Source organism: Gymnoscopelus microlampas, assembly GCF_963454915.1.
Source record: "Gymnoscopelus microlampas genome assembly, chromosome: 22".
Classification (NCBI taxonomy): Eukaryota; Metazoa; Chordata; class Actinopteri; order Myctophiformes; family Myctophidae; genus Gymnoscopelus; species Gymnoscopelus microlampas.
The window spans coordinates 28,260,464-28,272,939 of NC_139959.1; the positions used below are offsets into that span (position 1 = coordinate 28,260,464).

Genomic DNA, 12,476 nt, shown 5'->3' on the forward strand with positions numbered 1-12,476 from the left:
CACTACCAAAACGGAAAAAAATTGTTCCCCCAAAAACCTGTTAGGAGTACGTTTCAGGCAATTTAAAGTTGATTGGTAGCGACGTTTTTTTTGGTCCCTAACATTCATCGAGCTCTGGACTTAGTAATTTTTTTTCCGTTTCGGTAGTGACACAATGGTGTCACTACCGAAACGGGAAAAAAATTGTTCCCCCAAAAACCTGTTAGGAGTACGTTTCAGGCAATTAAAAGTTGATTGGCAGTGACTTTTTTTTTGGTCCCTAACATTCATCGAGCTCTGGACTTAGTATTTTTTTTTTTCGTTTCGGTAGTGACACAATGGTGTCACTACCGAAACGGAAAAAAAAATGTTCCCCCAAAAACCTGTTAGGAGTACGTTTCAGGCAATTTAAAGTCGATTGGTAGTGTCTTTTTTTTTGGTCCCTAACATTCATCGAGCTCTGGACTTAGTAATTTTTTTCCCGTTTCGGTAGTGACTCAAGGCCCAAAAGAGAAATTTGATGTCTCCGCGGGAGTAATTGGTTCGACTCAAGACCCAAAAGAAGGTGAACTGACTGTAATGATTCAAAATGTAATATATAGAATGGAAACCCCATTCAAACTTTAAAATGTTCATCCTAATATGGACATGTTTGCCTGAAAAGGAATCTTTGAAATGTTTAATAGTTTTAGAATTGTACTCCTTTAAAAGTTCAGAGATTTATAATGGAGGTCGATGGACGAATTTGGGACCTCAAAAAAACACTTTCACCTAGAAACTCCATTCACAGTTCAAAGATTCCACCTTACTGTGGACATGCAGGCTTGAGATTTTTTTCTTTGAAATCATTTGTAGTTTTGGATATATTTAACTTTAAGCGCCCAATGTATTGTCAATGCGGCCAATGGACATTTAAAGGCAGGCTTACATACTTACGCCTAGTAACCTCAATCATACTTTAAAATGTTCATCTTACTGTGGACATGTTTGCCTGAAAAGGAATCTTTGAAATGTTTAATAGTTTTAGAATTGTACTCCTTTAAAAGTTCAGAGATTTAGAATGGAGGTCGATGGACGATTTTGGGACCACAAAAAAAAACTTTCACCTAGAAACTCCATTCACAGTTCAAAAATTCCACCTTACTGTGGACATGCATGCTTGAGATGTTTTTCTTTGAAATCATTTGTAGTTTTGGAGATATTTAACTTTAAGCGCCCAATGTATTGTCAATGCGGCCAATGGACATTTAAAGGCAGGCTTACAACTACATACTTACGCCTAGTAACCTCAATCATACTTTAAAATGTTCATCTTACTGTGGACATGTTTGCCTGAAAAGGAATATTTGAAATGTTTAATAGTTTTAGAATTGTACTCCTTTAAAAGTTCAGAGATTTATAATGGAGGTCGATGGATGATTTTGGGACCACAAAAAAAAGATTTCACCTAGAAACTCCATTCACAGTTAAAAAAATCCACCTTACTGTGGACATGCATGCTTGAGGTGTTTTTCTTTGAAATCATTTGTAGTTTTGGAGATATTTAACTTTAAGTGCCCAATGTATTGTCAATGCGGCCAATGGACATTTAAAGGCAGGCTTACAACTACATACTTACGCCTAGTAACCTCAATCATACTTTAAAATGTTCATCTTACTGTGGACATGTTTGCCTGAAAAGGAATCTTTGAAATGTTTAATAGCTTTAGAATTGTACTCCTTTAAAAGTTCAGAGATTTAGAATGGAGGTCGATGGACAATTTTGGGACCACAAAAAAAACCTTTCACCTAGAAACTCCATTCACAGTTCAAAAATTCCACCTTACTGTGGACATGCATGCTTGAGATGTTTTTCTTTGAAATCATTTGTAGTTTTGGAGATATTTAACTTTAAGCGCCCAATGTCTTGTCAATGCGGCCAATGGACATTTAAAGGCAGGCTTACAACTACATACTTAAGCCTAGTAACCTCAATCATACTTTAAAATGTTCATCTTACTGTGGACATGTTTGCCTGAAAAGGAATCTTTGAAATGTTTAATGGTTTTAGAATTGTACTCCTTTAAAAGTTCAGAGATTTATAATGGAAGCGGATGGAATGTTAGGGTTAGGGTTAAGGGACCTCAAAAAAACACTTTCACCTATAAACTCCATTCACAGTTCAACAATTCCACCTTACTGTGGACATGCATGCTTGAGATTTTTTTCTTTGAAATCATTTGTAGTTTTGGAGATATTTAACTTTAAGCGCCCAATGTATTGTCAATGCGGCCAATGGACATTTAAAGGCAGGCTTACGACTACATACTTACGCCTAGTAGTACGTTTCAGGCAATTTAGAGTTGATTGGTAGTACTTCGTAGTGACTTTTTTTGGTCCCTAACATTCATCGAGCTCTGGACTTGGTTAATTTATTTGGTAGCACTTTACAATAATGACCCGTTATAAAGCATTTATAAACGTTTATAAGTAGTTTGTAGACTATTAACAAATCATTAACAACCTGTTTGTTGACATTCGTAAATGATTACTAAAACCTTTATAACTACAGTTACAAATCATTTGTAAAGTATTAGTAAGTAGTGAACTATTCATGAATAAGCCATTTATATACATCTGTAAAAGATTATTAAATCATTTGTAACGACCCATTCTAAAGCATTTATAAACGTTTATAAGCAGTTTGTAGACTATTAACAAATCATTAACAACCTGTTTATTGACATTCGTAAATGATTACTAAAACCTTTATAACTACGGTTACAAATCTATAAAGGTATCATTTGTAACTGATGTTACATAATATATACAAGCTATTGGTAGCTTGTTCATGTTTAACATATGCTTTGTTAAACATTCCTAAAGTATCTATAAATCCTTAGTACATGTTATTATGTGCCCTATAGTAAAGTGAAGACAGTTCATCATTTACAACTGTCTGTTAATGTGTTTGTTCATGTTTAACATGCTTTGTAAAACATTCCTAAAATATCTATAAATCCTTTGTACATGTTATTATGTGCCCTACAGTAAAGTGAAGACAGTTCATCATTTATGACTGTCTGTTAATGTGGACTTTTTCCTTACCTGTTGCAAACTACCTGGCTTTCATGAATGCAGACACCAAACAATTACTAGAATTATCATTCATGTTAAGCAAATGATGCGTAAGACATTCGTAAAGAGTATGTAAACCATTTGTGGTGTTAGGGACCAAAAAAGTCACTACAAAGTACTACCAATCAACTCTAAATTGCCTGAAACGTACTCCTAACAGGTTTTTGGGGGGACGATTTTGGCCTCCACACTTTATTATTTCGGATTTAACTTTCGTTTCGGTGGTGACCAACTTTCGTTTCGGTAGTTTGATTACAAAATGTAAGTTGTGTAAAAAATAATCTGACTATACTAAGTTGTTATTTGTTTGTTTAAGTCAGGCTATACTCTACTCAGAGTCATAAGTTTACAAAATGTACTAAAGTACAGTGAACGTCTGTGCGGTTTGTCTTCATCACTGAAAATAACGTACATGTAAACTGATGTCATGTGCAGTTGGGGTGAAGAAACACAACCATTTCACTCCTAATAATACCTATTTGATTTGACATCCTGACTTGCTGCTGTAGCTGAGGCTTGAACCTGTTACCTGCGGCTCACTAGTCAGTGACTCTATCCATTCACCTACAGCTGCTTCCTTGGAATCTGTGGTTCTGAAACGTTTTGTTGTCAACCCCCCAAATTGACATGTATTTGGGCGGTGGACCCCAATGTGAAAAGATGTAGTGTCAGGGCCCCCCATGAAAAAGATTTATATCTATGCTGTAACACATTTTTTTAAAGTTATTTGTCTTGTTTGTTGTTCAAGACAAAGCACCAGGAAGGCTGTACTTGTCAGCCATCTGTTAGCTCAATGGGTTGAGACGCAGTATTCATGATCCAGAGGCCATGAGTTCAAATCCCGTTGATGTCTTTCCTATGATTCTTTCCTTTGCAGACTGGCTTCCAGAAGATCAACTGAAAACTACCAGGAAGGCTGTACTTGTCAGCCATCTGTTAGCTCAATGGGTTGAGACGCAGTATACATGATCCAGAGGCCATGAGTTCAAATCCCACTGGTGTCTTTACTGTGATGCTTCCCTTTGCAGACTAACTTCTAGAAAAACAAGTTAAAACCACCAGGAAACCTGTAACTCTCAGCCAACAGCTTAGCTCAACTGGTAGAGCGTCTGTCCAATAACATGACTTGAGTGGGTTCGATTCCCACTCGAGGCAAGTGTCCCCGGTAACTTGGGGCAACGGATAAATTGACTGATATCCGTAGAATAACTTGTAGGAGTGTCCTGGTTCAGTCAATTTATCCGCTGCCCCAATTTACCGGGGACTTGACGTTAGTGGGAATCGAACCCAGGACCGCTCGGTCCTGGGTTGTACTGGATTTGAACCAGCACACTCCTACAAGTTATTCTACGGATATCAGTCAATTTATCCGTTGCCCCAAGTTACCTGGGACACTTGACTCGAGTGGGAATCGAACCCACTCAAGTCAAGTCATGTTATTGGACAGACGCTCTACCAGTCGAGCTATGCTGTTGGCTGAGAGTTACAGGTTTCCTGGTGGTTTTAACTTGTTTTCTAGAAGTTAGTCTGCAAAGGGAAGCATCACTAAGGATATCAGTCAATTTATCCGTTGCCCCAAGATAACGGGGACACTTGACTCAAGTGGGAATCGAACCCACTCAAGTCAAGTCATGTTATTGGACAGACGCTCTACCAGTTGAGCTATGCTGTAGGCTGAGAGTTACAGGTTTCCTGGTGGTTTTAACTTGTTTTTCTAGAAGTTAGTCTGCAAAGGGAAGCATCACTAAGGATATGAGTCAATTTATCCGTTGCCCCAAGTTACCGGGGACACTTGACTCGAGTGGGAATCGAACCCACTCAAGTCAAGTCAAGTCATTGGACAGACGCTCTACCAGTTGAGCTATGCTGTTGGCTGAGAGTTACAGGTTTGCTGGTGGTTTTAACTTGTTTTTCTAGAAGTTAGTCTGCAAAGGGAAGCATCACTAAGGATATCAGTCAATTTATCCGTTGCCCCAAGTTACCGGGGACACTTGACTCGAGTGGGAATCGAACCCACTCAAGTCAAGTCATGTTATTGGACAGACGCTCTACCAGTTGAGCTATGCTGTTGGCTGAGAGTTGCAGGTTTTCTGGTGGTTTTAGCTTGTTTTTCTAGAAGTTAGTCTGCAAAGGGAAGCATCACAGTAAAGACACCAGTGGGATTTGAACGCATGGCCTCTGGATCATGTATACTGCGTCTCAACCCATTGAGCTAACAGATGGCTGACAAGTACAGCCTTCCTGGTAGTTTTCAGTTGATCTTCTGGAAGCCAGTCTGCAAAGGAAAGAATCATAGGAAAGACATCAATGGGATTTGAACTCATGGCCTCTGGATCATGAATACTGCGTCTCAACCCATTGAGCTAACAGTTGGATGACAAATATAGCCTTCCTGGTACTTTTCAGTTGATCTTCTGGAAGCCAGTCTGCAAAGGAAAGAATCATAGGAAAGACATCAATGGGATTTGAACTCATGGCCTCTGGATCATGAATACTGCGTCTCAACCCATTGAGCTAACAGATGGCTGACAAGTACAGCCTTCCTGGTGCTTTGACTTGAACAACAAACAAGACAAATAACTTTAAAAAAAATGTGTTACAGCATAGATATAAATCTTTTTCATGGGGGGCCCTGACACTACATCTTTTCACATTGGGGTCCACTGCCCAAATACATGTCAATTTGGGGGGTTGACAACAAAACGTTTCAGAACCGCAGATTCCAAGGAAACAGCTGTAGGTGAATGGATAGAGTCACTGACTAGTGAGCCGCAGGTAACAGGTTCAAGCCTCAGCTACAGCAGCAAGTCAGGATGTCAAATCAAATAGGTATTATTAGGAGTGAAATGGTTGTGTTTCTTCACCCCAACTGCACATGACATCAGTTTACATGTACGTTATTTTCAGTGATGAAGACAAACCGCACAGACGTTCACTGTACTTTAGTACATTTTGTAAACTTATGACTCTGAGTAGAGTATAGCCTGACTTAAACAAACAAATAACAACTTAGTATAGTCAGATTATTTTTTACACAACTTACATTTTGTAATCAAACTACCGAAACGAAAGTTGGTCACCACCGAAACGAAAGTTAAATCCGAAATAATCACTAAGTGTGGAGGCCAAAATTGTCCCCCCAAAAACCTGTTAGGAGTACGTTTCAGGCAATTTAGAGTTGATTGGTAGTACTTTGTAGTGACTTTTTTGGTCCCTAACACCACAAATGGTTTACATACTCTTTACGAATGTCTTACGCATCATTTGCTTAACATGAATGATAATTCTAGTAATTGTTTGGTGTCTGCATTCATGAAAGCCAGGTAGTTTGCAACAGGTAAGGAGAAAGTCCACATTAACAGACAGTCATAAATGATGAACTGTCTTCACTTTACTGTAGGGCACATAATAACATGTACAAAGGATTTATAGATATTTTAGGAATGTTTTACAAAGCATGTTAAACATGAACAAACACATTAACAGACAGTTGTAAATGATGAACTGTCTTCACTTTACTATAGGGCACATAATAACATGTACTAAGGATTTATAGATAGTTTAGGAATGTTTAACAAAGCATATGTTAAACATGAACAAGCTACCAATAGCTTGTATATATTATGTAACATCAGTTACAAATGATTTAATAATCATTTACAGATGTATTATACATGGCTTATTCATGAATAGTTACTAATACCTTTATAGATGATTTGTAACCGTAGTTATAAAGGTTTTAGTAATCATTTACGAATGTCAACAAACAGGTTGTTAATGATTTGTTAATAGTTTACAAACTACTTATAAACGTTTATAAATGCTTTATAACGGGTCATTATTGTAAAGTGCTACCGTGATTCTTATCAGTTCATACTGTAGATAAATGACATGAATGTCTGTGTATGTATATGATACAGCAGTAAAGGAGTCAATCAAGACATCAAGTCTAATGTTGAACAGTTTTATGCATTTTATTTCATATTTAATAATCACATCACTAATTAACAAGTAATCACAATAAACACTTCTTTCAAACCAAAAAATAACGTTTGAAATTAATGAAAAACAAAACAAAAAATAAAACGATAAGGAAATTCTGCAAATGATGTAGGTCTAGCAATTAGCAAACACATCCCAGTGTTTCCGCATGATGATCTTTAGGTACAGTAAGTGTTGTTGTAACTAGTAGTACACTTGCATGTTGGGTATGTGTGCACTAGTGGTAGATGCAGCTCTACAATACTCCTAGCATAAATTACTTGGGAGCCTTTATTACACAAGCCAAACCTGACAGCTATTAGTTAGTCTTCTTAAACTTCAACAAGGTTTGTGTTAGGGTGCGGATGTCTGTGACACTCTAGGGCAGGTATATGCAAGTGTATTGCTGTGTTATTGTGTAGGACTGTCATATGTAAGGGTCAATGTCTATTGATGCCCCAAAACAGCATGGGCAACAATGCTCCCAAAGTAAAAACTTTACACAAGCCCCAAACCCTGCTTTAACGACGAATTCCCTGGTCCACTGTCAGTATGTCCGATGTGACTCATACAGATTAGATTCAGTCCCATCCTTCTTTGTTGTATTTCCCTACCAACCCACAGAGGTCACTGTATCCTGCATGTTAATATCAAGATACATTTCCAGCAAATCAAAATATATTCAGTTCTTAAGACTGGGGTTTCTGGTATTATTTTAAAAGTTTACCTGGGTGTTGTTTCTAAGGGTAAATGCACACCACAACATTTGTTTTTTCATGCCAGCTAAAGTTTCAAATCTGAGCCATTGCTTCAAAGCCTGTTATGTGGGATTTTCAGCCTTGTGTGCTGGAGCAAAACCTTGCTGTGTGCACCCTCCCCCCTCCAAAGTGGAACTTCAGGGCACTATTTGTGTGCAACAGGCTGTGTAGTAGACAATGTTGCTGCACTAAAAGTTCCTGATATTAGCAACCACCCAGGGAATATAACACTTTCAGCGCAACCACCACGTAGCAACTGAAACACAACGATAAATACATATACAAAAGTGTTGCATCTTTAGTACATTATTTCTCAAAAGACATTCTTTCACTTCACCGACCCCTTTCTTACAAAAACGTTGGACTTGCCCAATAATAATAGTATCATATTATTAATCGTAATAGTCAGAATGATAAAACACTAACTCATTAAAGGTAGATGAACATAAAGTTACTAACTTAGTAACAAACTTAAGCCTAATTTATGTCGCTCCGTGAAAATAACCGATTTAAAGAAAATCAGAAAGAAAAGAAAGTTATTTTTGGCGAGCAACACTTGTATGAGAAAGTATAAATTAGGCTTTAAGCCCCCTATTGTTGTTATTTTTGTTCCTGTGGCGATACAGAGTGCATAAACGGTAACATACGTATCTATATATACATCCGTGTGCAATCTCAATAGAGTGCTAAAGAACAGTAAAATAAAAACCCTGGGATAAAAGCTGAAGATAACACGGCTGCAAACAGGCACAAGGAAAATTTTAACTACTGTAGGCGATAACCGTGGCATAAGAAGCTATCCACGGCGTCAGCTGCTATTTTCAAACATCTTGCCCTGGACTGGACTTAAAAAGCATTCCTACATCCATATTTAAAACTTTTCAATTTTTAGAAGAAATCACTCTTTCGCTCAGTAAAAGGTTATTGCCAATTTCTGTCAAAACACCTGGATCCTTCTCGGTTGGCTTGATAAGTTATTCCTCAAATGTATAGAATTTTGTTCATTGGGAAGAAGAAAAAAAATAGGAGTATTTACTAGTAAAAAAGAGCATGTGCAAAGCTCTTATTGGGTAATATTACAACTTTTATTCTTTTAAATCAAATTGCACTGCTCCATCACAGTGGATGTTCTTTGATGTTCAAGCATTAAGGTGCTATTGATTTTAATTCATGCCCCTCTCTCTTGTGTCAACTCTCTACACAAAGTGACATTAAAGTGTCAATTTAATTTGCGTTTTGCAGTTTCATGGTACTGTATATCTGTGATTTGGACATCAGGGCTGGGACATTTGTGGATTCAAATAACCTGATAGACTACATTAATGATGGGTGGGGGGGGGGGGGGGGTTAGGGGGACAGTGTACTTCCTTTTGTAAATATACTTTTTAGAAAAAAATAAAATAATAACTTGATTGGGGAACGTATGTTAATAATAATTCGGGACCATGGTGTATTCAATTAGTCGTTATATGATGGAGGATAATAGATTGACAATGCATTATTGCTGCACTATTGTGCTGCAATGCAAATGTCGCATCCATTTTCCTGCTGTAGAAGTCTTCACATGGATTGCAGCAATGTAAATACATCCTACATTGTCTGTTCAAGAGTTCAACATGTAGAACTGCTACCAACAAATACAAAATAATTATTTCTGCCTGTTTATCATTCAATCATTATTTGACTTTATAACAAGGAAAGCTACTATATCTAGGATTGCCCCAAGGACAGAGATACAGTACTAAACCACAACACTGCAAGTCATAATGCACAAAGGCGTTCAGCTCTGGGCATATTATGTTATCTAGCCATGCACTATAAAGGCAATTGGAGGCAATACTTCAATACATTGCTACAAGAGTAGAAGATAAGCCACATCGACTGTTCCACTGCCGATACCTTGACAAGAAAATCAATGAATACATATTTATGCATCCTTTTCCCATCCAGTCAAACCTTATGTTTTGTCAACTGCCAAAAACATACTACCATAATCCTCAAAAAACACCCCCAAATGGGTCCACAACCCTATTCATGACTACCAGGACAGACAGACAGATGGTACATCTTAACTACAGCAACGCCAGGCAGCTTCTTCTACTGTTTCTCGTTGTTTTGTCAACTATGTCTACGACATTCTATCTGTCCGTATGTCTCTCCATGGAGATTGGCTCAACACTGTTTGTGTGCGAGCGTCCATTATGCTTGTGTACTGCAGTTTTCGGGGAATCGGGACAGGAGGCACATACAAGGCACACAGTTCCTTAAAGTGTGGGGACATCTTCCTCATGTCCCTCTGGACAGCATTCCCAATAAAACCATCAACACTTGAGTTGGCTTCCTCTATTGTCCTCTATATTCTTTCAGTTGGTAACATGCCCTGCCCCCATTTATTGAAAGCTATTATTTTGTCCTAAAGGTACAATATTCCTCAAATGTCACTTTTCTCTTTTCCTTCACACCTCTGTTGTCCTCACCTCTTTTCCTACACATCCTTCTGCCCTCTCAACTTTTTGCTTCCTCTCAATGACTGTGTGCCTCGGTTTCCACAAACCTGTGCGTGTTTACGAGTTTCTCGAGTGCTATTGGCGAAAGGACCATCCACCGTATTACTTAATACATGACGAAACATATAATAAATAAAGAAATAAAACCTTTTTTTTTAAACCAAAACGAAACTGACGAGGGGAACGGAAACAAGAAGTCATCGAGCACGAGATAAAAAACAAAAGAGTAAGATCAGAACAAAACAAAACAAAACACCAAAGTTCATTGTTACAGTATTATTCACTCAAACACATCATCACAAACACAGAGAATAAAGAGTTAAATAGCCTAAAACAGTTCAAACAGCCCACTAGTAGTCTAGTAACTTCTGTGTGTTCGTCAGCTTGTATAGGTGCCTGCTGTTATGATGGACAGGAGAGACAGAGAGGTGTGGATATGCGGGGGGGCAAGTGAGGAACTAGCTGAGATGAACAGTGAGTATGAATTATGCTGCGTCAGCGATCGCTGGAAAACACACAACAGCCCGCTTATGGTCACAAATAAAAAGGTACACTAAACATTTGACTCTGTATACGGAAGCCACAGGTGAGTCCAAGGAAGGTGTCCCATATAATTATGGAAGTGGTGGTCAGTTCATGGATGAAATGAGAGCTGTAGTCAGGGGTTGCCAGATCTGCTTATAATAATTTCCCCGCAAGATTTTATTTGAAAATAGCCGATCTACAAGCTCACAACGCGTCGCATCGCGACGCGTTGTGAGCTTGCAGATCTGCTATTTTCAAATAGCTGATGTACATGTTAAAGTACATGTGGCCCACAGTCGCTTCTTTTGGGCTGGTTTTCCTAGACCTGGTTGCTTGTTTCTCTCACAGAATCTGGCAACACTGGCTGTAGTAGGGTATGGCGGGGACAACAACAGAGGATCCAACAATGCGAAGCCCGACACCAGTGTGTATACTGTAATGGGGATCCATCTGAAACCCTGCAATCCCGTCTTTTTTTCCCTTCACACACACACGCTCATAACCGGCCCCCCAAATGCTCAGTCTATACACAGTCAGCTCAGCCTAATAAATGGGGGCGAAAGGGGGCACTAGCAGCGCCGGAGGAAGAGAGGGTAGTGTATTCATTATCTAAAAGACGAAGTTCACACATGAACCAAACTGTGACAGGACGATTTTGACAGTAGAGGGGGATTTCAGATCTGTTATACCAGTGATGTGGGGTCGGGGATGGCGCTCTGATTCACAGATTCACAAGGTGTGGGGTTTAAGGATGAGCAGTGCTGTGAGGATATGAGGATGAAGAGGAAGGAACATGATGAGGGGCATAGAGAGAAGGATCAAAATCCAAGTCCTGTTAGAGCACTACTGTCGACCCCCTAACCTCCACCTGAAGGGAGGGGGCAGAGAGGGAACCCGGACAGCCTGCGGAGTACAGGGAATCGTTGAGGGAGACACTGCGGGGGGGTGTTTGGTGATGGGGGCTGTCGCCCGCGAGGGCTGGCCAGGTGAGGATGTCGGCACCGTGGTCCGTGCGAGAGCGCGCTTTCTCGCGGAATTTGAGCTTGAAAGACTCAATCTGCATCAGAAAGGTTGGAAACAGAGGAGAAACGACAGCGAGAAGAGAAGAGACAGGGGAGGGGAGGGAAGTTGGGTAAGAGGGGTCAGGTGATGTTGTGGGGGTTTTGGAATGAGGAGGATAGAGGGATAGCAAGAAAGCAGAATTAGATGCCTGTAAAATAAGAAGTCAAAAGATGACGGGGTGGTCAGGTATGTCGGACTGCAGAACACGTTTAAAGTGGCTGTGAGAGCCCGACATGCTGCAAACTGACACAACACATGCACTAATCTGACAACACAGGGACAATATTTAAGAAATGCACCGCAAAATCAGAACGCATTCACAAATTTGACAACGCATGCACTGCATTTGGAAATGTGCTGCAAATTCAGAAATCTCATGCAAATACAGAAACAATGCAAAAGTCACAAAATAATAAAAGTGATAATCAGTAGATCATCATGAGAACAGCTGTATTTGCAGCGCATTATTTCCATTGTGTTGCAGCCCTGCTCTTGTATGCTCAAGAATTTGCAGCGCATTTCAAAATATCATTTATGTGCTGTCAGG

The 12,476-nt window shown here is 39.2% G+C and overlaps 1 protein-coding gene across 1 annotated transcript in view; it reads right to left on the minus strand.

Annotated features, from left to right (window-relative positions):
- Positions 1–11,930: 11,930 nt before the first annotated feature.
- LOC311039249 (uncharacterized protein) overlaps positions 11,931–12,476 on the minus strand; it is a 134,246-nt gene continuing 133,700 nt past the window's right edge. Inside the window, exon 18 of the mRNA XM_084048969.1 lies at positions 11,931–12,077. Within this exon, the coding sequence (XP_083905095.1) occupies positions 12,070–12,077 (8 nt within the window). The 3' untranslated portion in view covers positions 11,931–12,069. The remainder of the gene's footprint in view (positions 12,078–12,476) is intronic.